Below are 25,117 nucleotides of genomic sequence, written 5' to 3'. Positions count from 1 at the left end.
ACAGACACGTTTTAACTAAAGTGTAAACAGAATGGTTCAAGACTCGGTTCAGTGTCGGTTCCTCCAATAAGACAGTTAGCATTAGCAAGCGACATAAAGGTCCGACTCTGTATTACAGTTTTATTCAACTTCATCCTTTAAACAAAAACAAATGGAAACGTAACCAAGCTGTATGTGAGCGAGAGGACAGAGCGATAGAAGCTAAGCTCGGCTAACATTAGCTGTATGAGACTAGCATCACCAGCAGCTTGTTGTTTTTAACATTACCGGCAGCGACGGACTCCTGGAGCTTCAGCGGACTCCGCAGCACATAAATCATAGTTAACACCATGGCGAACCAAACTGCACACACGTACGTCCACGAGCAGGACAGCCACGACTTCAGTTTCTCCGCAAAGCCATGGGCTTGAGGAGTACTGCTATTCTCGTCCGCCATTTTTCACTGTATGACAATAAACATGAGAATGACGGGATACCGGAGAAGGTTGTAATATGGGCAAACCTCCATAGGACGGCGCCGGCGCCGCGTTACTATTCACACCTGTTTTCCGGCAAAGCCCCGCCTCCCTGCGCAAGTGTTGTGTCGTTATCGGTACAGTTAACTCGTGCAGCGTTCACGTGCTCCATAAAATAATCGTTTTCCACCGGCGAGGTGTTAATTCACGTGTCTGGATAAATGTTAGTTGGATAGTCTGATATATTGTCCTTTTTTCTGTCATTGCTCGATATTAAAACAATATATATACTGGTTTAAATCCATGCTATAAGTAAACTGTATTTATAACCATTTCCTGTGTTGCTCTATAAATCCACAAACGAGTAAGTCGGGAGACCTGGTTTGTGGTCAAGCGCTTTTTTATAGCAAAAAAAAAAAAGCTGTCATTACAAAATACGATTTGCAAAGCTCTTTGAAACATAATCTGATCTGAGCTCAATCTCAAAAATTGCAAAGAAAGAATTTACCTAGGAAAATTAATTGGTTTTATGTCAAATGTTTGAGCAAAATACAGCAAGCGGTGTGAATGCAGTACTTTGCTTCACGGTGCTAAAAACCGCACGTGCACCTACCGCCCTGTGTGAGCCGCTCGCGCACAGCTACAGCGGTCTCTTCCCCAGACAGGTGCACGCGCACAGGTGGCAGTAACTATATTATACACATAACTTGCAACTGAACACGCAATAAGATGATCTTTATTGTATATTTTGACATTAGAGAACATCTCGCACACATATAGACATTCAGAATCGATTTCATATAGATCATCTCGCACAATGTGACAAGCAATAATATGTAAAGCTGGCTAAAATCGCACAAGGTTAACCGAATGAATGTGCCTTGAAGTAGGTAACTCGTATTCTCTACAACTCAGAAGGTACTTGAAGGCAGCATGTTCTTGTACTAGCTGGACGCCCAGGCGCCGAACTATCCAATCAGAGTGCTGCTGTAGGCCAAGGGGGCGGGATTTGACATAATATGGGTGGGAAGTTAATCTAAACACTGCACCGGTTTCCGATGCGTTTCCAGCTGTACGTCTGAATGAACGTATATAGACCGTCATTTCTGTTCATGTTTTGGTTCACATAGAGACAGAGAGATGTGCGTTAAACATTCAGTTAATACACAGTCAGTTTCCAGGAGCAGGTCACATCTTACCTACTAATCTCACTGATTTGACTGTGGCATGAATGTTAGGCTGGTTTGAGTATTTCTATAATTGCTGATGTTCTGGAATTTTACACACACACACAAACACAAGTCTCTTGCGTTTAATTAGAATGGTGCAATAAGGAGAAAACTGAAAAATTGAACCTCAAGCCAGATGGTTTACAACAGAATAAAACCACTTTACACTTGGCCCAGCCATTATAAGGTGGGTGCATTTGTAACCATAAAATAACTGTGATATTATGAGGCCCAAAGTGTGCCGAGAAATCATTTTCCACATCATTACACCATCAGCAGCCTGAATGTAGAGGTGTAATGCCCGGCTGTAAAGAGCAATTATTTGTGTTACTATTAAAGTTCCTGTCAGCTTGAACCAGTCTAGCTGTGCTCCTGGAGCATGGTTGGTGTATTGTAGTTAGAATCACACATTAGAAATTTAAACGAAATTAAAATTCACATTCTGAATGTTATGAAATTCAGAATTCTTTTTGACAAACTGAATTTCACTAAAGATGCATGATTACAAATTGAAATACAAAACGTATTTCTATCATTCTGAATGTATATTGATTAATTCAGTGAATACATAAACTAAGTATTAATATCATTATGGATTTAGTTTTTAATCAAACAGGACTCTAGTCAGTGTAATTGTTACACACTGCAGCTCTTACAGAAAGGCACTAGGTTGTAAAAAAAGGCTATAAATCTTTTTCTAAATCTTTTTTTTTTATAAATTCTTTTTCCCTCCCTTACATCCCTTCTAATGGCATTATTAATTAATTTTATATTTAACCACTTTTAAAGCCTTAAAACCATTCTCTGATATTGAAGACGTCCCTTTTAAAATGTAATCCATAATAAAAGACACAAGTTGGTGCAAATACTTTATTTTTCTGGAATCCTATTTGTTCATACACTTTGTAAAAAATAGCAGTAATTGCTCAGGCAGGAAGCAGAAAATGAGGCGAAACCCTGGGACTGAATACAGTAATGCTACCAGTTGGAGACACCAGAGGGCGATATTGCGACCGTTTCCAATAAGAGGCAGAGGCTTTACATCCATCCTTACACTGAAACTGTGGACCATAAGTGTTTTTTTTCCTTTTTTTTTTTTTTGGCAAATCTCCTCAACAAATAACAGTACATTTAAGAAGTACCACCTCTAAACACTGCTTCCAGAGAAGAAATTATTGTGTTGATTAAACACAGTGGCACAGAACAGTCATCAAATGCAGACAGGGACGAGAAAAGAGAAACAATTTGCTCAGTGAAATAAAACACACCTCACACATGATATCCAGAATTGTTAGTCATTGTAGAAAATATATTCCCGAAAGCAGTAATTTTCGTTTGTGGAGCTTTAACATTGTGCATGTGGTTTTTATTTTTCAGGCTCTGGATCAAGCTTATATTAAGGGAGGTATAACACTAACATAAATAAAGACAATCCTGAACATATAACTTGAAATCATTTTTGTTTGGACTGCAGATTAGTTTAAGATCATCACGGAATCAAGCTAAAATTTTTACAAATTAAAATGACGGATATAAAAAAGTCTATTGAAAATATTGATGTTCAGTGTTTTTAGAATCCAAATCAAGATTGCTGTTCATGTAAATGGTATTTAAGGTGTATAAAGGCTATTTATATATTTAAAAAAAAACCTTTAAGCTAAGCAGTAATCACCATACAAAGATATTCTTCAGGCTTTGTTTCCAACTGCACAAGACAGATTTATAAAGGGGGGAAAAAAAAACCTTTGGAACCTTGGATTAAAAATCAATATATTTCAAGAAAGGTTACAAAATTAAACTCTATTCAAAAGTATATTAAAAAAAAAAAAAAAAAAAGCTTTTTCATTAGCAAGATTAAACATTTGGTCAAGGACATGGCTGAATTGGTGTCTCAGAGTGATGTGTAAAATGTGTAATAGTGGGGTAGAACATTTCTGACCCTGGGCATCGGTTTAACAGCAAGGACTATTGCTACACCCGACAGAACAATTTCACAGCCTTCTGACAATACAGAAAAGGAGGCAGTCTCTTTAGCTGAGGTTAAACCTTGGATATTAGGGGGGGAAAGAAAATAAAAATAAAGCGAGGACATTTCTTAGCACATTTGTCCAAAGTGCCTGTGCCCAAACCTGGCCCCGGTCTTGCGCTCAAGCCCAGGCCCCCTGCAGCTCTTATCTCGCCTTGTATTGTGAGCAGAGGGAAAGGCAAGCCAGCTCAGCTCTAAGCATTCTGCATCTCTTTGCCTATCTTATAGCTGAGGATCTTGTTCCAGTCGATCTTGGTGCGGGTGACAGGAAGCGGTCGGCGTAAGGCTTTGAAGGTGGTGTCCGACATGTTCTGGTAGTTCTCGTTGATTGCCGTCTGGGAGACATAGGAAAGGCAAAAAGAATCTCTTGGTTTCATTATTTAATACAAAACAGAAGATGTCTTCCAGACACACGTCAGTGAAACGGTAGTAGCGCACAATCAGCAAATTAACAAGAACATAAAAACAAATTCTTTGACAAATAGTTAGTGTCATGGTCCTACCTGGTATTCAGTCTCTGCATCGTTAATAACTTTAACAAACTCCTCAGCAGTCTGCTTCGGATTCTGTTAAGAGATATGGACAAGCACAACTTAAGCATGAAGAAACTCAAATGAACTTGACTGGTGTGAAGTGAAATTCTGCCAGAAGCAAATTAATCTCACAGGTTCACAATATGGCTAAAAACCTGTGCACTAGGAAGCATCCCATACCCAGGAATCTTCAACTGACATTTCCTGACCTCACTAAGGCTCTTGTGAAGAGTGGAGGAGGTTATTATAATAACAAAAGGGGAATAACTATATAATGAGATATTCAACAAGAAGCTACAACAAACTATTGTTCATATCTAGTTTTCTTTGCCAGACAAATGCTGTTTATTTACATTTTCATTTCCGGCCTTTAGTACATGCTCTTATCCAGAGCGACTTGCATTTTATACAGCTGAGTGACTGATGGTTGGGACCAGCAGTGGTAGCTTGGTTTACCTGGGATTTGAACTCAACACCTTCCGATTAGAAGACCAACACCTTATTTGGGTTAGGTAGAATTTACACTGAGTGTAAATATTACATTTAAAAATACACCATCAGTGCAACACATTTTCAAAATGAAGTTATTTTTTCACTGTTTAACTGTTCATTTATGCACTGTTATAGACAGTCATGTTATACGGCTTAAGTATTGACAGAAAAATAGTTACCGTATAACCCTTATTGTAAAATAAGTATGTACATGTGTTACGCCTGTGCAGACCACTTAAAGGACATGGAGGCACAGGGTATGAAGCATAAGTTGGTGTTGATCTCCTTGTTGTTTTCTTTACCCCTTTTAAAATTATAATACTTACCTACAACATCTCTGTAGTTTTGCTCCACAGCCAAATCATAAACTGAATGACATTATCTATTAGCTTGAGTGGAACATTTAGAAATTGGAATTGGAACATTTAAATAGAACTGTATGTAAGAACATGAAATGAAATACAAGCCTGTTAAATATATGTGAAAACATGGGACTAGTACAGCCAGATATACAGTACACATCTGTGGCTAACCCTGCTTCCTCTACAGGTGTAGTGTAAATATTACATTTAAAAATACACCATCAGTACAACAGATGTTTAAAGTGTAGTTATTTAAACTGCAATATCCAACAAAAAATGAACACACCCTTTCAAGTTCAATAAGTTCAGATGTGTAACCTGTTCCATACGTCCTGAGAATGTAAAAGTTCATGTAGTAACTCACAGAGATGTTGAGAGACTCTTGAATGTCCTTGTGGCTCACAAGTTGCACATTACCATCTTCATAATAATGCACCTGGACCTTGAGGACGCCGACCAGCTGAGTCGCGCCCTGAGACAAGCTGAACTTCCACTCGGACCGACAGCGACCGTTCCTGCGCGCAAGTGTGTGCACACACAGAAACACACACAAACAAACACACGACACCACCTTAGGGATTTCCTCAGATGGTTTGCAAGGCAAAACAGACACACAAAGATGAATGCTGCCTTACCAAAAGTTTTTGGGTTGAAACTGATGTCCTTCAATGCAGGCAATGACTGTCTGTTGGCCATCAACAGTTTTCCCATAAACCTACAGGAAATGAGACAGTTGTGGAAGTGCACAAACACTGAAGACTTTACAGAGTTCAGGAAAAATGTTAAAAAATTGCCTAAGAAAGAGAGAAATAATATAACCACACAGAGAGGGAAAAGGCTTAACACAGAACCCAGTAGTAGTAAAAGAGAAATGATGCATGGCTAGGAATCAGGGAGAGACTTGGTCCCAAAGCTCCCACATCCAGATGCAGGTTGTAGAGGATGTAAATTACTCACAGTGCACACTCCACTAGGGTAGTGATCTTTAATGTAGGCCCTGAGGGCAGTGTCACACGCATCCCTCCATGGCTCCAGAGCTGCTTCCCCCTCATAGGCTTTCAGTTCAGTGGCTTCTTTCTTCAGGTGGTCAAACTTAAACGACAGCTTATTTCGTGGGTCAAAGTAGCGCCCGTTTCCCAGGTCTCCATGTTCTGTGATCAACACCTGCATTTTAACAATGGATTATCTTTACTCCATTAATGCTGACGCTTATTCATGTAGAGACAGTTTTGTTTAAATACATTTGTGAGAAATGGTGACAAATTGGTCAAAGGATAGAGACACTGTTCAGGCCAACAAATGATTATATTAATTAACATCAAATGAATGTAAAGGTGTATATTACCTGATCTTCTTTAAGTTTGGTGGGTGTAAACTGATCCATGTTATACTGGGCAAAGGCACTGTTTCATGCAGAGGAGGAAAAAATAAAATCATTTCAGACAAAGCATTAAAAAATTGACAGTTTATCTCGCTCCTAAATTGAGTGGGACTGAAATAACATTAGAGAGAGCCAACAAAGCAAAGAGATGAACTGTACTGTATTTTATTAAGACATAAGAGACATTTCCTCTCATAACAGGGACCTGAAATTAAGTCAAATCAATGTATAAAATGGTGGGAACTGCTATTTGGGAAACGTTTATCAGTTCAGTAAAACCCATGCTTTCTTGAAAGAGCTGATATTAGCGGTCAATTAGTTGTAGATCATTGGTTAAGTTCAGAATTAATGACAGTGCAGTCAAACTGAAATGTACATTTGAAGAAGAAGAAGAAAAAAAAAAGAACACTCACTGAGCCGCCCGTTCCCTGAGCAGACTGTCATTGTTGAGCAGTAGCCGGACATCTAAAACCACACAACATTCTCAGTGTGTTGGGTTTTTTCTATTTGTTACACAAATGTACTTAAATATAGAACATAGTACAGAGCTGGTTTTCAATTTCAATTACCAATGGGATCCTGCTATAACATGAAGCTTCGTCTAATTGAATAATTATTGTCTTTCTTTAACAGAGACGAATCACATTATCATTAGTTTCTTTCAGAAATGATTCTTAGCTGTTTTAATCCTCTCTCACCATTGAAAACTTCATTGAATTCTCCCGGTGGCGCGTGGACGACAAAACCGGCAGCAATGCGAACCTGTTGCAAAAAAAAACAAATCTGACAGACTGACAGGCAAAAGAAATAGTATGTCGTTTGAATTTTGCAAACTATATTTGGAACAAAATGAATAAATCAGAGTAATGCATGTTAGCACAAGTTCCAAAAAGTTGCCTTTATACATTCCTCTCAACTCTTTCAAGGCGTCTGTTATTATTTTGTAGGTTTTGAGATAAAGCATGCTGCATAAACAAAGACCACACTCATTTACACAAAAGCATACGTATGTGGTGTTCGCGTGGTGTCGTGCTCAGATTCATTAATCATCTATACCTGCTGTGTCTTGGTCAGGTTCACTTTGGGATACTATAAAGTGCTATGCAGTAAGTTTGGTTTGTTTCCCCTACATGCCATAAACACAGGAAATTGAAACTTTCTTAATGTAAATTACAGCTGTTTTTTTTTTTCTTACAAGAGGTTAAGCATCTCATGATTTTCTATTTCAACTAGATCTGAGATGCTGCCAGACACAGACATGTGCTCTCTGGTCACAGCTCTATAGGCCACTCCTTAGAAGGGTAAGAACTTTTCTTAGCAATGCTCATACAAGCTAAGAGCCTCATAACAATTCCCTCCCCTCTGGCACCACGGCAGCAAGAGTACAACACGGTACACACAGTCTCACAAGGCTTCCCCTTTACAAAGGACATGGAGAAGCTGCCTGCTCTCTTGCCGCACTTTCTGAGACTGAGCAGTTTTCATTTTCATTACACAACAAGCTAGACAAAATCAACTCAGGTAAGCAGACAAGAGCAAACAGTGCTAAAATCCCTCTAATCGTAAAAAAGATAAACACAGGAAAGAACGCAAACACAAGCATGATCACTTCAGTTATAATCCTAATACTGTGAAGACAGTTTTTTATATATATATATATATATATACACACACACACATACACACACACACACTTTTGTGTGTTTATTTATTTTTTCTCGCCCAGTGAGCTAAAAGGACTACCGCCAAATCCTGCTGACAAGTTATTTCCTCTCGCACAGATGAGAATTTACACATGCGTTAATCAACTGCTGCTGTTTTTGCAGTGTTCAAAATGTTTTGCAGAAGTGAGATGACAGGAAGTGATCTACAGACAGCCTTGTTTTTTGACATACACTTGATGTCAAGAACATTTGGCACACTTCTGTATGACTGCACACACAGACACAACAGCAACAGAAGCAAGAACAAAAGCTTATATAAATAAGAAACAGTGCAAGATGCTTAATTCTTTACATTTCTGAATATGAAGAAGGTCGATACCAAACATTTCCTATAAAAATGTCATAACCAATCAAGGAGGCGTTTCCTGAAAAGACTGTAACACTACTGGTTGGGTTAGTGTTAGGATTAGGGTTAGGGTTAAGATTAGGGGAACCCTACACATTATTTGCACTGACACTGTGACAGAACAGCTGTGACACACACTGCTACATGAAATGCTTGTCAGGACGGTGTCATAACTTGCACTGAAAAAAAAAAGCAATTATAGATTATATAGAGAAATAGATTACGTGGCCACTGAAAAAAGTGCCTGAACCCTACACACATCTAAAAATACTTTTTCTTAGCAAACAAATAGGCAGGTTTGACTGAATGAACTTGACATATATTGTGGCCAAGTGGGTGAGAAATACTCCTGAAGCTTTTATTTGGAAGTGTCGATGTCGATTGGATGATGGTGAATTTTCCCTTCCACATCTATTTAATAGTATCATTTAAGATTTTAGTCACCAGGAAAAGTCAGAAAGCCTGACATTACACCAGCGAGAGAGGGGGGGGGGGGGTCACAACCCCACACCCTCCCTAATGTGAAATGCCGGGAGGACATGATAGAAATGCAATGACAGAACAAGACCAATAGAACAAAAATGACTCTGCTTATCTGCTAAGTCAAGCTTAGTTTTTTGGTTTTCATCTATTTGTCAAAAATAAAATACCTAAATCAAACATGAACATAAATCAACAAGCACCAACTGTTCCAGAGTCTACATCAACCAAACAAAGCCCAGTGAGTTCACAGCATGGATACTAGCCTGGTTTCATTCCAACCCTAACCCAAGTTATATTTAACAAGCACTAGCAATTTGTGTCCTTAAGTTTCCATTTTGTGTACATATTTAAATGTAATGTGCTTGATGCTGGTGCAATGCATCTTGAAACTTAACTATCACACACATCGCCCACAACCATAATTCCACAGGAATGAGGAAACAGACAAAACCGAGCAGAATAACATGTAATGCACATAAGTCTCCTGATAGCACCAACACCACATTTCCACACTATTCAGACTCAAGTAATGTCTTTGGCATCGAGGGCAATACGAGGACAAACCTCACAGTTATTTAATTAAACACTAGAAAACAATGTAATGTTTTGTTGAATGGGCACAAACACAATGTTCTACATGACCATATTCCCTACTACTTCACTAGCAAACTACTTCATGTTAGTTTGCACTTTTTAGCTTAGTCATGTGGGTTTCTGTGTATCCATTACAAAAGCCTGGGCAGGACACTCAAGCTTTCAGCTGCCCAGTGTGTTAACTAATCAATTTATTATTAATTATCAACCCATGCTAAGGCAAAATTCATATAACACTTGCTATGTGTATCTGTTAGCGTTTTTCTTTAGAGGAGAATTAACAAATCTCTCTACTCTGCTTGTTAAAAATGTTAACTAGGCTGATTTGACTCATTCCAATGCATTTTACATTCACGATGTAATAAAACCTACAGGTTATATAAAGTAGTTTGCTAACTGATTCACTCCAAGTTCCTTTACAAATACTCTATTAATGTATATTCAACATGCATTAAAGTTTAGAACTCAACAAACAGGGAAGAGCTAAGACCACAGGCTCTAAACATAATGAAACAGAAAAACTGAAATACCCCAGCCTGTTTCTGCTGGTCTCTACATGAATCTAACCACATAATTGTCTCAAAAACGTGCAAGGAAACAGCAAAGCTAAGCAGTGGAAAAGAATGTGTGCAGCAGATTGCAGACAGAAGGATGGAAAGAGGAAGGCGTGTAGCTGCATGTACACACAGGGCTGGGTCAATGAGACGCAGCTCAGGATCTAAAAGGCCAGTAGGGATGAAATCAAACAGATTATATAAAAACAGGAGATGGGGTAATGGATAGTTGTCTAGTGATATTGTTCAAACATGTTTAGCAGTAAGTTACAAGGTTCAGTCAATGCATTGTATTGTATTGTATGCAGTTGTGTATTGTATCAAGTATTACAGAAACATACTGGACTTGAAAAATTGTGCTTAGCCCTTAAAGCAGGAACAGAAAATTGAATTACACCACTTTATTGTTTGAGATATGGAGACAAAAAAAAAGATGATGTAGTCACAGTCAAATGGTTACATTTACATACAATGTGAGGAAAGACCTGGTGACATTTTGCAGACAAAGATTACTCTAAAAGAAGAGTTGAGAAATGCTGTAACTACGGAAATATTTCACCACATTAATTACAATGACAAACTTTAGCTCAGTCAAATGAGTTTCTGTTCAACAAAAACGAAAATATAAAGAAGCCAGAAGAAAGGACTAAGGGTAGCACTAAGACAATAACATTACAGTCATTTAGGACAGAGCAGTCATGTGCTTGGTCCTTCTGACTAGCACAAAATCATCAAAACACAACTGAAGGCTAAAATCAGGGAGACGGTGCTGTCTTTCTGTCTCATACAATCATTCGATCGTGCAGTTGAATAAACACCTACATTACACTTGCATCAGTACAATCAAACGTCGAAAATCAGATATTTCAAATTCACCTTTTTTTTTAAAAAAAAAAAAGAAAAAAAGCTAAACTGCAAAAATGCTCAAAACTGCTAACGGAATTCTTTTTCAAACTGTGTGGATCCACACAAACCATCGCAACTAGTTTATTCATATAAAGTTAGCTAGGAATCACGCTATCCGCCCAACATAAGGCATTAAATTCTGAGTTTTCTTAAACTATACAACTGCATTGATCAGTTAAACTCCACAGCGGTTGAGTTTGATTACTAGCCACCCAGAACTAGCAAGGCTGCCTCCCAAATACCTTCTGAGTTCCCCAGACTAGAGCACTTCATACGTGTAAATTAATGCCGTCCACACCCTATTTAGTGCACTACACATCCAGGACGCGTTTTGAACACCAGCCGTTAGTTGATACGGTCCTCGTCTCATATTACGGTGCAGAATGCTAACCCTAGCTAGCTCGTTTAGTCAGATTTATCCTGCACATTCACGAATCCCGCAGCTACAACAAGCCAGGAACGTAAATAAAACCAAAAACCATTTGTCTACATAAACGGCAACAGAGGAAAAAGAAGTCCAAAAGTTTTTTAAATCGATTGTATCGTACCCTCTCCTCATCAGTGAGCTGTTCGTCCGCCATCTTGGCTCAGCTGGACCAACCCTGTCAAAATGCATCATGGGAATTCGACGAACCGAATAGTTAAAAACAAATATATATATATATATATATACACACACACACACACACACACACACACACACACACACACACACACACATACACATATATGTATGTGTGTGTATATATATATATATATATATATATTGCAGACAATGAATTCAAGTTTCAAGTTATTGCAACAAATTAAACACCTCCTCATGTAATCACCAAAGTCCATATGCAACTCTGACATCACAATATTTAAGAAAAAAATTATTATTATTATTTTTTTTTTTTTAAATAAATTTTTTTTTTTTTTTGGCCAGAATAAGCATTTGACCATTAAACACAGCAAAGAATGAAAGAAGGTCATTTCTGCATTCACTGCAAGGACACATTGCCCACTATACACTGTTTATTATTATTATTGTGGAAATAATTTTCAATACTTTAATAATCTCAACCTCACACCACATACAGGTCACAAGTTCACTTTCAACGATGACTCTGTGCCAGCACTCAAACAAGAAAAGCTTAACTTTTATATAATTAATAAAGAGTTGATGATAACTGAAAAAGAGGCAAAGAAGATGACTTCCTGTTCTGCCTGACCCCATCTGGATGATGGTGCAAGGCTTGCAAAGCTTTATAAACTCCTCAGAAAAGCCTTTTCACTTATGAGAGAGGTTTCAAAAAAGCTCAAACTGGAATAAGCTTGTATATGAAGGGTAAGCCAACTAACCTTTACTCCATATGCACATCGATGAGCCCATGACATGTGCCCATGACATCTTACTTGTTTACTGGTTTACGTTTTTGGTCCACTTTTGGTATTAAACACTGCACACTGGGAACACCCGACAGACATAAAGCTTTGGAGATTTTTAAACCCAGTCATCTAGAAATCAACTTTGATAAGTGACTATTCATTTACTGCCTAATATATTCCACCCATTGACAATCATGTCATCTGTCAGTGGCTTTAATGTTATGAGCAGTATACAACAATAATGCTTTCATTTTTGTTTTTGTTCCCCCTCTTATTGTGGGTGCTGTATCTCTTTGTGTTTCTTATATCTTCAAATGTAAGAAAACCAATAACTAACATTAAAAGAAACATTAACATTGAAAGAAATGTACTACAAATAATTAAACAATAAAAAACTGTATAAAGGCAAATAGTTAATTATATGTGTTTAAAGGTAACACCTATAATATCTTTTAACACTTTATAAAATGATAAACATAAACTCACTTCTGCCTAATAATTCCACTGTCTCTACATATCTCCTGAATCATCATGTCTTTTTTATTTTACCTTAACACCACTTCAAAACCCTCTATTCTATTAAACAACAACTGTCCTTGGACCTACCAGTACAATCACCATGCATTTCCAAGTAGGCACAGTCCAGATTGATTTTGGATTTTGGGCACTGCCAGCAGACCAAAGGACACACGGGTAGTTTAAATACTGCGCAATCAGGAGATGCCCTCGTCTGGGTGAATAGTAAATACACAGAACAAAAGTTAATAATGCCTTAACATGTCTGTGGTCCTGTGGTAACTTCCATATCACAGACTACCTACTGATACTTTCACCACTTTCTGGTGTCATCCTTTTACATGCTCTGGTGCACTCTGACTACAGACATGTTTCTGAAGACCAGTGAAAAAATTAAGCTTTGGAAACCTTACTGTTTGAGTGAACAGATGAGAAAGTGAGAGAACTAAACAATCCTCAGGAATAATTTGCTGTTGCATACAGTAGGTCTCTTTAGGTAGTAGATGAATTTCCACTAAAAGAACCTTTAGTAGGCATTCAAACAGCATTGTGTAGGTGATGTTGGAATTATAAAGCCAAAGTATAAATAGACCAACTTGTGAAGGAAACAAAAACGTCAATTAAAAAAACCCATAAAATGAATATTTTAAACAAATAAAGAGCACATATTGCTTGATAATCTCAATATTTAAGTCATTCAGGGTGGATTTCAATCCTGGAAGTTTTTTAGGCCATACTTTTAAAAGAAAAAAGTGAAATGATTACATTATTAACATTGTGCCAATTTTATTGATAGATAGATAGATAGAAAGAAAGAAAGAAAGAAAGAAAGAAAGAAAAACGAAATGCAGTTTGGCATCTACAAGAAGTGCAAAGAGTAGCAATTGTGCAAGTAGACAAGTGCAGATAAATATGTAGCATATCATGTAATATTTATATATTTACGTATGTATATGTATGTATTGTATGTGAATTATTAGGCAGAATGTACAGTATATACATATATATATATACACACACAAATAAAATAGTAATGTGTACATTGTATGTATAATTACATATTCTTAATGTAATAATACGTGACCTTAATATAAACAAACAAAAGGTGGAGAGTTTTGTGTAATTATACATTATGTATTATTTCGCGTTCCCTTATAAAAAAAAAAGTCCCACCGGTTTCCCACATAAAAGTGTACAATCACTTAACAATGCAATAAAATACTACAGGACTATTTCTGACTTTATATGTTAACACAAACAAGCACAAAATGTACATTTAAGATCAGTCTTTGTTGTTAAATTATTAACCTATCCAATATTAGTTACCAAAATATCAACGGATATAACGTCGTGTTCTCAGGGAAACGTCTAAAAAGTCTGATCTAACAATTTCTGGAACTTCACAAAAAACGCGGTTTAATATGCTCAGTTTTGGTCTTAGATGATACAAAGATTTCGTAGTCGTAAATGCGTCAAAAATGTGCAGACGTGTTTCTGTATTTTCTAGTCTGTGTTGGGATTTGTCTACGTTCTACGTTTTGTTTACGTTCATGTCATTGATCGACTTAGACAAGCCCTTAGCTTGTTCCGCCTTGTGAAGCAGTTACTGTCCTGACCTGCAGCTGAATCGAAATCTAACAGAAGCCAACACCTGATTAGCAGAGCAATGCCTTCTCTTAGAGAAATTTATGAACATGGCTTGGATTTCATTGAGTTCTTGGGGGAAAGAAAAACAAAAACGGACAAAAACGAGCTTCGAGACATTTACAACTTAGAGTTCAAAAGGTTTTACTCTAAATCCTTCTGTTTATTCTGCAGGCTTGTTTGTAACAGATAGGTTTGAACATAAAAAATATATAAGTGTAATTCCTAAACTTAATGTATTATGCCACATATGGTTTGAGTTATATGTTTAACAAAAGTACAGCAGTTGTCATTATAGTTTTGTGAAGCTCTGGGGAAAAGTGGATGACTAATGATGACTAATGCACTTATGATTGTGACTGTATTATAAATGTTTGTTTCCATAGGGAAGGAGGACCTCAATTTTCTAGGTTGGTTTATGCCTTGCTGTTTTTCAACAAAGCCAGTATAAGGCAAGGAAAAGTTATTCTGCATGCAAAACCTCAGGTAATAAGTTCACTTTCTCAATGACTTTTCTCCTTACTTTTCTTTCTCGTAGTCTATCCTGTTTCTCTCTCTCTCTCTCTCTCTCTCTCACACACACACACACACACACACACACACACACACACACACACACTCTCTCACCTATTCACTCACTCATATACACTTTACCTCTCTTGAACTCTTACGTAGGTACGTATGTACTACTGTGACCAGTGGAGATCCAGGACACACTCATCGCCTTCTGTAAGCTTGAGACCTGATCATGCAGACAGCACAGTTCCAGACTCTAGACAAGGTTCCCCTCGGTCATCACCCAGTGTCAACCCCGTCCTCACGCCAAAAAGGCGGCTGGCTCAGGAAATCCTTCAAAAGCTCAAGAAAAACAGGTAAAGGCTAAAGCTGTTTCTGTATTCAGCAGTGATGCAGCTCTGAAGATAACCAACACAAAGAACAGATAGACTTAATCAACAAAAGTATATATTTTGTATTGATGTTAAGTTTATGCATACAGATGTATTTTACAAACATATCTGTCTTCTACACGTGTGAGTTTTAAACTTTTCTCATTCTTGCAGACCACAGCTTATCTCTGACAAGGGAGGCATCGAGATCACATCTTCCCCTGAGAGCAGAAATGGAAAAGTTGTGCTTGATATCGATCTTCTAGATACAGTGTATGTGGTGAAGTTCCAAATTGTAAACAAAGGGAAAAGGTGCATTTACTTCACCTTCTACACAGCGCTGCACAGGATACGTTGCTTCACTTTAGTCTGTGAGAGGAGAGTGAGCAGGGTTTCCCCTCTGCTCCTTTGTCCAGGTGAGAAATGCAACTATAAATCATTTCATGTTACAACTATATATATGAAACAAGAATATCAAGCATTATGGTAACATGATATTTCATTTCCATTCGATATTTAATACATGATGGGGTGTGCTGTAAAAGGAAAATTTTAATAACAGGGTGGTGTGATGTGTTTCATTCTTCTTATAACACAGCAATTTGACAGCACTAGTAAATTATATTTAATGTTGTGAAACCGCTGTGAAACAATTACGTTCATGTTATAACTTTTAACCGCTATACGTTATACATCTCTGAAGGTAGTAAGGCAAAAAATGCAGATTGCCGTGTTATCCACAAACCACAAAGCTCTCTTTTGTGATGACTTTCCTGTGGTCCATAATTAAAGAGACAGTTTTACCTTTGTTGAGGTACTTGAGACTCTTTCCAAAAATGGCAAATTAACATCAATAAAATAATGTATTAGAACAAGCACTTTAAATTAAACCGGGTTTTTGCCTTGCAGTTGAAAAATCAGTCAATCCCATTCTCATCAGAAATGAGAAGGTAACAGTGCTGTGGTAAAAACACACATTAATAACTCATGGTTTAGTTGTTTGCATGCGGTAGTGGAATCCAGGGATGCACGGATCCAATAATGACTATTGGTATTAGGGTTGATCCTGAATGCGGGATCAGTCTTGGATTAAGCATACGTTCTGACATCCATTTTATGCAGAGAATGTAGGTCTTAATTGAGACAACAGAGATTCTTTAACATTTTTTAAATAAATGTTTAATATACAACATGACTTTAATTAAAGCCCTGGTGAAATTCATTATTAGCTTTTAACTACTAGCCATCACTTGTGATGAATTTACTATTTCAATAGAAATAATAATATTGGTCAGCAGAGGAATGATTGAATTTCCTTGGGTATCAGGTACATTTTTGTTATTTTTAAATAAGCAATCACACCTGTGACATTTTGTAAAAGGTCAAAGAGTGCTTCTGAGAGTTTGCCTGCACTGTATGTTCAGTATCAGATAGTGGCCAATGTTCTAGATGCACATATAAGTATTATACTCAAATAATAACGAACAAAGGATTGGTGCATCGGCATCTACAAGTCTGACTGAAAAAAAAATAAATTAATAAATCTTTTCTTAAAATCTGTTAATGTCTGCTAGGTGAGAGCTATGCAGTTGAGGTGAAGTACCAAGCTCGCCACTATGGCTACTTCCCAGCCACCATGTACTTTGAGTTCTGTCACGAGTCCGAGTCTTCAGACCCTCCTAAACCTTTCTGCATTGTGAGGGAGATTCAGGCAGTGGTGCACACTCAGCTGGGCACTGAGCTGGGCCCAACCAGTCAGTATAGAGCCAAACAGAAAGGGCAGAAACGCCCTAAGGAGAGAGTGGTGGAGGAAGGAGTGCCTCCTGAGAGGTAAGCTTACTGGAATGTAGACTACATGTTCAAAGAACACAGGAAAAACAGTGTGGAAAGTACAGTTGCTTTGCCAAGTATTAAGTAATCTTTTTAATATATTTAATGATTTTATTTTTGGTAGATTAAATTTTGAATGGTGGAATATTCTTACTACTCTGACATGCCAAATATGATTTTTCACACCAGTCAATCACAATACTAAGTTTCCCAACGGTAGCCTTTAGATAATTTGTGTGCAACACTAATTTTAGTTAATGGATTTATGTGAACCGAGTGCATTTATTCTTTCCTTCTTCTCTGTTCTCTGTAGCAGCATGAAACATCCTTTAAAACAGGTCGTAAAACTGCCAGACTACAAGTATTCAGCTTACCTGAAGAACTTGGTCCAGCATTGGGACGCTGATATCGAGAAACTTTCCCCTACAGCCAGGCAGCAACTTCTCAGAGTGAGGTGAGCTTCTGCCAGTCAGAAATATTTATCACTCATGTTCTGTCTACTTAGCAGTTGATGACTCATGGACCAAGGCCAAGTCTAAAATGCAAAACAAAACTCACTTAATTTCATTGTAAGCTAAATTAAGGGAATGTCACCAAAAAAAAACCTCTCGGGCTCATATCTTCTTCATAGAAGGTATAAGTGAAGTGAAGTGAAGTGACGTGACATATAGCTAAGTATGGTGAATTCGTTCTCTGCATTTAACCCATCCAAAGTGCACACACACAGCAGTGTGCGCACACACAGCAGTGTGCGCACACACAGCAGTGAACACACAGACACCGTGAACACACCCGGAGCAGTGGGCAGCCATTTATGCTGGGGCGCCCGGGGAGCAGTTGGGGAGTTCGGTGCCTTGCTCAAGGGCACCTCAGTCGTGGTATTGCTGGCCCGAGACTCGAGCCCACAACCTTCGGGTTAGGAGTCAAACTCTCTAACCATTAGTCCACGACTTCCCCCAAACATGCTATGAACATGCTACGAACATGCTACATTTAGAATGTGTTTTGTTGTAGTAGAAAATTAACATTTTATACTGAACAGAGAGCATAAGCAACAATGATGTATATGTTTCCCAGATTTTCATGTCTTAAAGCTAATAGACATGTATTCAGTGTCCATAGACGTGTACATTTTGAATATGTTTTACTTAACTTGAACTGAAATTCTTTGCACATACAAAAAATGCACTAGTACATGTTACCATTGCTTACTAAAGTTTTTTTTCGTGTTCTCAGAGGTGTGTTGGAGTCACCCCTGTCTATAAAGCAGTATGCTGAATATTTTCACCTTCTTCTACACCTAGAGGAGATTCAAATGGAAGAGGATATACAGAAGTATGATTTATATGACCAGACCTTGAAACGGGACAAAACTAACAAAAGCCTACTAGTACTGCAGGCGAGTGGCAACTTTTTCAAGTAAAAAAATAAATAATTGGAGTAATGGGTATGAAAGAGTAGTGTTCTTTTAAAAAAATATTGATTTATGTCTCTATTCATTTTACCTAGTGCCAAGGTAATTTAACACCATTTGGAGTTTGGTGTTTTTTTTTGTCTCTTTGTTCTCAGGTACCTGGAGTGGCAGAGAACAGGCCGTCTGTGCTAAGAGGAGATAACTTGAATGTGTATTTGTCTAAAGAAAAGAACCAACCTATCACTATATATAAAGGCTATGTTCATCGTGTGGAGCTGGAAAGTGTTAAGCTGGGCTTTTCTAAAAAGTAAGAAGGTCAACAAGCCCTGAGAAACTGTATTTTATTTTGCCATGGATTTATGTGCTACAGTTAGACCCATTTTTTTGTAGGCTTGTACAGAAGTTCATTGCCAATATGAAGTTCAATGTGGAGTTCAGCTTCAATCGTTTCCCACTTAAACTCCAGCATCGAGCTGTACAGCTGGCTGCAAAACACAGTCTGGGAGACGTGTTGTTTCCCATTCACAATGGAGTCGAGCATCCAGTATTGCCAAAGCTGAGGTCACTTAGATTCAGTTGTTAACATCATGTAATAAGAAGAATTTGTTGAATACAATGTAATTCTTGTGACCTGATCTGTTTTGTTCAGGATGTACAACCGAGATCTGGAGACTAACCCTGAGCAGAAGGTTGCTGTGCAGCACATATTGTCTGGCCAGTATAAACCTGCTCCCTACCTGATTTTTGGCCCACCTGGCACAGGAAAAACTGTTACTCTGGTGGAAGCCATAAAACAGGTCAGTCATTACTGTTAATGTGAATGTGCATAATTGCATCACACACTGTACCTTGAATTTTGGCTTTATGTATCAATCTAGCCATTCATCAAGTCTAAAATCACATTCCTAGATAATAAATTTTGATGGAACAAGTCTGATGGAATTTCATAGTTCTTAGAGTATTCCAAAAAAGCAAAAGGACAGTCAATAAAGTGTTTCACTGTTGAAAACAATGGGGTGTTTTCATGTCTGTGTTTTTTAGGTGAATAAATCTAGTGCTGATGTCCATGTTCTGGCCTGCGCTCCTTCAAATAGTGCATGTGATCTGCTGTGTGAGAGGTTGCTGGGATTCGTGGATGCCCATCGTCTATTTCGTCTCTATGCCAGCAGTAGAGACCCTCGTACTGTGCCACGGAAACTACTGGTATGAATTTGTGCTATATAATCAATCTTGTAAAATGGTTTGTTTTGATATTGTTTATTTAAATTTATCTCTGGATTTGTGTATCTGACTACAGAAATGCAGTAACTGGGATGAAAGTCAGGATAGTTTCATCTTGCCTTTAAAAAAACCTCTGATGGACTACAACGTCATTGTCGTCACGCTCATCACTGCTGGAAGGTAAAAGCTTCTATGTCCTAAAAGTGTTTTACACTTAGTATACTGTAGCCAGATTTCATATAGTAGTTGCTTAGTGAACCTAGAGACTTTATTTCTGTATGTCAACAAAGAATTTTATATTACATATGACTGTGAAATGAAAAAATTCAACGTTTTACTACCAGTCTTACCTCTACAAATGACTTTCATATAGTATGATGCATAATAGTGTTCCTGAGACAATGCTGTACTGTGTTCAGGCTTGTATCTTGTGGCATTCCAGTGGGCCACTTTACACACATCTTTATAGATGAAGCTGGACAAGCCGTGGAACCTGAATGTGTTGTCGGAATTGCAGGTAAGTAAGTATGACAGTCTGTTTAAAAGTGCAATATGATTTTTATTGTCATATCTCCAATAATTTTTCCTCAGGTCTTCTCCATCCTGAGAAGGGCCAGCTGGTTTTGGCTGGAGACCCTAAGCAGCTTGGCTCTGTCCTTAGATCTCCATTGGCACAACAACACGGACTGGGTAAATACATAAACTATTCCGCACTTAGTTTTTGTACATGTACAGTGGAGTCCAAAATTTGCAGCGTTAAGCATACATTTTTCTGTAATATACATGGGTGTGAAACAGGGCTTTCACTGTTGGAGAGACTGATGACCCAAAACTCCCTCTATCAGAAGAACCAAGATGGATGCCAGGGTTATAACAGTTGCTTTGTCACCAAGTTACTACGTAACTATAGGTGCCATATTAACTCCCCCTTTGACTTTGTTTCCATGGTTATTAATATAACTTATACTGAAGCTAATTAATGTTTATATCATTAGTCTTATTTTTTTTTTGCAGGTCTCATCCTGCCATTCTGAAAATACCTAATGAACTTTTCTATGAAAATGAGCTGCAAGTATTTGCAAATCAGATGGAGCGAGAGGCTTTCTGCCAGTGGGAGCACCTTAAAAAACAGGTTCTTCAATCTAATGTTTTGTAGCTGTTCCCATGAGACACAAAATATCACCTTTTAGCACCTAAAATAAAATATTTGTCTGTTCACAAGGTAATGTTATGACTACTTATGTGGAAGATGTGGTTTGTTTTGGTTACTCTGTGCTGAGTGTTCAATTTGGCAACATGGTGTTGTTGACAAGGGCTTCCCAGTGATATTCCATGGGGTGATGGGAAAAGATGAGAGAGAAGCAAACAGTCCATCCTTTTTCAATGTGAGCGAGATAGAGGTCCTCATCGGCTACCTTAAAAAGCTCCAGCTAAGTCAGGGGAAGAAGGGCCTGCCAAAACTCAGTGCCAGTGACATTGGCATCATTGCTCCCTATAGGAAGCAAGTAAGCTAAGCTTATTATTTAGGTAATTTTAATTTCTATGTAGATAGATTTTTGATTCACTAATATAAAAAACATTTCATTCTCAGGTGGAGAAAATGCAGAAAGCTCTCAGAACAGTAAGAGAACTACATCAGTGGAAAGATATCAAGGTTTGACACCTTGTCCTTTGGAACTTGCCTATATTTATTGAATTGAAATTATTTTGGTCAACATTGGTTACTTACATATTGCTGATTATGTGAGAAAGTTTACATCAAGATATTACTTAAATGTATATTCAAAATGTTGTACCTGCTTAGACATTTTTGCATTAACATGGTTAGCTTTACTGTGAAGTCAGTGAGAACTTGGTATTACAGGTGGGCTCAGTGGAGGAGTTCCAGGGGCAGGAGAAAATGGTGATCATGGTGTCTGCTGTCAGAAGCAGCAACAGCTATGTCAAGATGGACCAAGACTTTAACATTGGATTCCTTACGAATGAGAAGGTATACCAGTTTCTGTCGTGTTGGTGGGGCTCACTCGATAAATAACTGTTTACTTTTGGGACAGTATTAGACTGGTACTTGTTAATTCTGAGGTAACAGTTTTCAACAATTCTATAGTAATGTTCTGAAAGCTGTACATTTTCTTTATTTATTCCTTCATGAGAATGAAATAGTTGGTTGGATATCAGTAGCTCTTAGAGGAGCATTTAATTCTGAGTCTGAACCCTTACTCTTTTCCCACAGAGATTTAATGTAGCCATGACCAGAGCCAAAGCTCTGCTCATTGTGGTAGGAAACCCTGTCATCCTGTCGAAGAATCCCACCTGGCAGAGGTAGGACACAATATTATTAATTTTAAACTTGTAGGACACATTTATAAATTTCAAAATAGTTATTTTTCTAGGTCAAACTGTTATAAAATTATTCAATAGTTAAACCGAATGTACTAAGACCAGTGTAAACCTACCTCCATTGGTTTTGATGACCAGACAGAACTCTGTGTGCATGATAGGTTTCTTCAGTACTGTGAGCAAGAGCAGGGCTACACCGGATTTGACTACAGGGACTTTGAGGGGGAGGATGATGTGGCGACTCGGCTAGCATCTTTAAAAATCCACACCTCCGCTGATGGTATGTATCTTGCTCAGAAATATTCCCGTTGTTTTCATTCTGTCTTCTAGGTAGATATCAGAAAATATCTAGTTATCAGAAAATAATGAAGTAAAAATTCATTACAATACGTTTGGTAGCATTCAAGTCGGGTAGTGTGTGTAGTGCTTATTATCATACGTCTTCTCTTCTTCATATGTCTTCAAAAACCCTGGTGAAGTGTAAATTTATATTTTGTCATGTACTAATGCAACATTTAAAATGACAGAAATTTGGGAATGTACAAAATTGATTTTGTCTTTTAATGTTTTAAACGAGAGTGAAACCAAGATAAATCATGTTAGATTTTCTTCATCTTTAATGTGTTAAAGCAACCTACAAAATACAAGAGAAATATGGAGAAAAAAACTCCTACAATATAACTCTTACTTTTTTAAAGCACATTTTGCTTGTAATATATTGGGCCATTCCAAAAACAATTGATCATCTTCTGATGTCATTTCATTGTGTACTTGAATTTGGGTCATTTTCGTGCTGGAAGGTAAACATTATTCTTCATCTTCAGCTGTCTAACAGAGACTTGTAGGTTTTGTGCAAATATAGATTGGTATTTGGAGCTATACATGATTCCCCCAATGGTGAATAGAGCTCCAGTGCCAGCTGGATAGGAGCAGCCCATACTTTGATGTTGCTTCCACCACTGTAGGTATGGCGTTCTTTGGGAGACCATCTGTCTTGTTTTGTCAGTCATATCTTTTAGAATTGTGTCTGAAAAAATGTACGTTGGACTTTATTAAACCATAACACATTTTGCCACATGGCATTTTTTTGTGATTAAAGTACTTGCCAGATATTCCTGGAACTCAGCTGCTGTAGTTCTCTTTCTTCTGGTTCTTCTTTCAAATAATTTTGGAGGGATGTCTATTTTCTCTACTTGTTGATGATAATGAAATTCACATTGTTCTATGGTACAGCTAATGTTTTGTCATTTATTTTCTACCCGTGTTCTCATTGATAACATTTCATATTGAGATCCTGTTCATGCTTTGTGGACCATGACTTCATCAGTCTACTGAAACCAAGGAAATGTAAAAGTTCAACACCAAGATCTTTATTTGGGGTTAATCAGAATCACTATATGATGACAGGTGTATAATAATCATGTCTGAACGTGTGATTGCCTGAGTCACATTTCCTATTGTAAAGTGGTGTGCACACGTTTGTAGCATTTCTATTTGTTTTTCATTTGATTTTTTTTCCGTTGCTGTATCACATTCATGATGGGAAATGATCTGACATGATTTATCTTGGTTACATTTTTTATATCACAAAACCATGCATTTTTTTTAAACATTTTGCAACATTTGTATGAGGACTATAGACACCAACTATAGACTATAGTTTCCTTCACCAGAAAGCAGACATTAATCCTGAAGCGTCCATTCCACAAAGCTCAGATTGTTCCGTCTAAAGGAAACAATGTTTAATATTTTGTCAGTTACCCTGAATGTAGCTCAGAAATAACCCTCACAACCACAGTGCAAAAAATTGCAACCACTAGACCACAACATTGTATTATTTATTTAGCAGATCCAGCAGATTCTTTCTCAGTCTTGACTCAATCTATGACTCCTGGACTAAAACAAAAATGTGATCACGACGGTTTTACACACATTCCCAGATCACCTCAAGGTCATTTTATAGAAAGCAGCATTTGAAACTAACTAGCTATTGTGTACACACCCCATCCTGTAGTGTAATAAACATAAGGCGGCATTTACATTTGCATATCATTAAAATGTGTGTGATTCTGTGTAGAAATTGAGGAGAGCGCGGTGCAACAGCATGTGCATCCAGAGTGGAGGAGTGAACAGTAAAAGTTCCCACAGATCAACCTTCAGACATGTGCTCAGTGAGGAACTGAGAGCTGACCATTGCATCACCTTCCAAGACTGCCGTGACGACAAATCGAGCAGAGAAAAACTTTCAGTTGTTAACACCAATTATATAATTCTTGTAATACTACTTGAAATATATCTTAATGCTCTTATGTGAAATACTTTTACATTATTTTCCTACTATACTTTTCCTATTTCAACTAAGGTACCACAAATTTAAAATAATCACAGATCACCTTCCAAGATTAAATAGTACATTTATCAAATACATCAGCAAGCACATACAGTAATAATCATTTTTATGCTTTCATGATTTCTTGCTTCCAGATCAAATCTTTGACTTTTGCAATATCTTTATATGGTTATAGCCTGTGTAATTGTTTCTTTTTAGTCAATGTTAGATTGGGTGTTTCTAAGTTTGTTTGTTTAGTTAATAGAATATAGGCTGCAATATTTAATCTGTTCTTGTCCATTACAGACACTACTTGCATTTTCTAAGGAAAAAACAATGATCCAGAATGAGGGAAATTTCTTTTTAATTAAAATTGTTTGCACTTAACAAAGAACATTCTGTTTGCACATCACGTTCTTACTGGAGTTGGGCGATAAATGCAATAAAACACTTATTTTACATGAATATTGTCTACATTCA

The 25,117-nt window shown here is 37.5% G+C and overlaps 3 protein-coding genes across 3 annotated transcripts in view; 1 reads left to right on the top strand and 2 right to left on the bottom strand.

The window, feature by feature from the left end:
- The window catches only part of st7l (suppression of tumorigenicity 7 like), an 11,541-nt gene extending 11,050 nt beyond the window's left edge, over nucleotides 1-491 (bottom strand). The window contains exon 1 of the mRNA XM_060868095.1: nucleotides 268-491. Coding sequence (XP_060724078.1) covers nucleotides 268-436 — 169 coding nt within the window. The 5' untranslated portion in view covers nucleotides 437-491. The remainder of the gene's footprint in view (nucleotides 1-267) is intronic.
- A 2,049-nt stretch (nucleotides 492-2,540) lies between these two features.
- capza1a (capping actin protein of muscle Z-line subunit alpha 1a) lies at nucleotides 2,541-11,706 on the bottom strand. The gene is made up of 9 exons (XM_060868094.1): nucleotides 11,634-11,706; nucleotides 7,177-7,240; nucleotides 6,892-6,943; nucleotides 6,443-6,500; nucleotides 6,055-6,261; nucleotides 5,733-5,812; nucleotides 5,462-5,612; nucleotides 4,214-4,276; nucleotides 2,541-4,045 (listed from the first exon to the last, which is right to left on the bottom strand). Exons 1-9 carry the CDS (start codon nucleotides 11,664-11,666, stop codon nucleotides 3,905-3,907), a joined length of 849 nt encoding a protein of 282 aa, XP_060724077.1. The 5' UTR covers nucleotides 11,667-11,706; the 3' UTR covers nucleotides 2,541-3,904.
- A 2,875-nt stretch (nucleotides 11,707-14,581) lies between these two features.
- mov10a (Mov10 RNA helicase a) lies at nucleotides 14,582-25,102 on the top strand. Its single transcript, XM_060868090.1, has 22 exons — nucleotides 14,582-14,757; nucleotides 15,003-15,102; nucleotides 15,292-15,488; nucleotides 15,678-15,919; nucleotides 17,078-17,333; nucleotides 17,647-17,787; nucleotides 18,570-18,732; nucleotides 18,903-19,054; nucleotides 19,138-19,308; nucleotides 19,397-19,544; nucleotides 19,789-19,950; nucleotides 20,045-20,148; nucleotides 20,388-20,485; nucleotides 20,560-20,658; nucleotides 20,767-20,878; nucleotides 20,983-21,100; nucleotides 21,282-21,473; nucleotides 21,560-21,622; nucleotides 21,833-21,958; nucleotides 22,202-22,290; nucleotides 22,470-22,588; nucleotides 24,386-25,102. Exons 1-22 carry the CDS (start codon nucleotides 14,639-14,641, stop codon nucleotides 24,442-24,444), a joined length of 3,030 nt encoding a protein of 1,009 aa, XP_060724073.1. The 5' UTR covers nucleotides 14,582-14,638; the 3' UTR covers nucleotides 24,445-25,102.
- The last annotated feature ends 15 nt before the right edge of the window (nucleotides 25,103-25,117 follow it).

This window comes from Tachysurus vachellii, chromosome 4 (genome assembly GCF_030014155.1).
Source record: "Tachysurus vachellii isolate PV-2020 chromosome 4, HZAU_Pvac_v1, whole genome shotgun sequence".
Lineage (NCBI taxonomy): Eukaryota > Metazoa > Chordata > Actinopteri > Siluriformes > Bagridae > Tachysurus > Tachysurus vachellii.
Note: the sequence above shows the minus strand (reverse complement) of the source record. Positions and strands in the feature narration are given on the sequence as shown.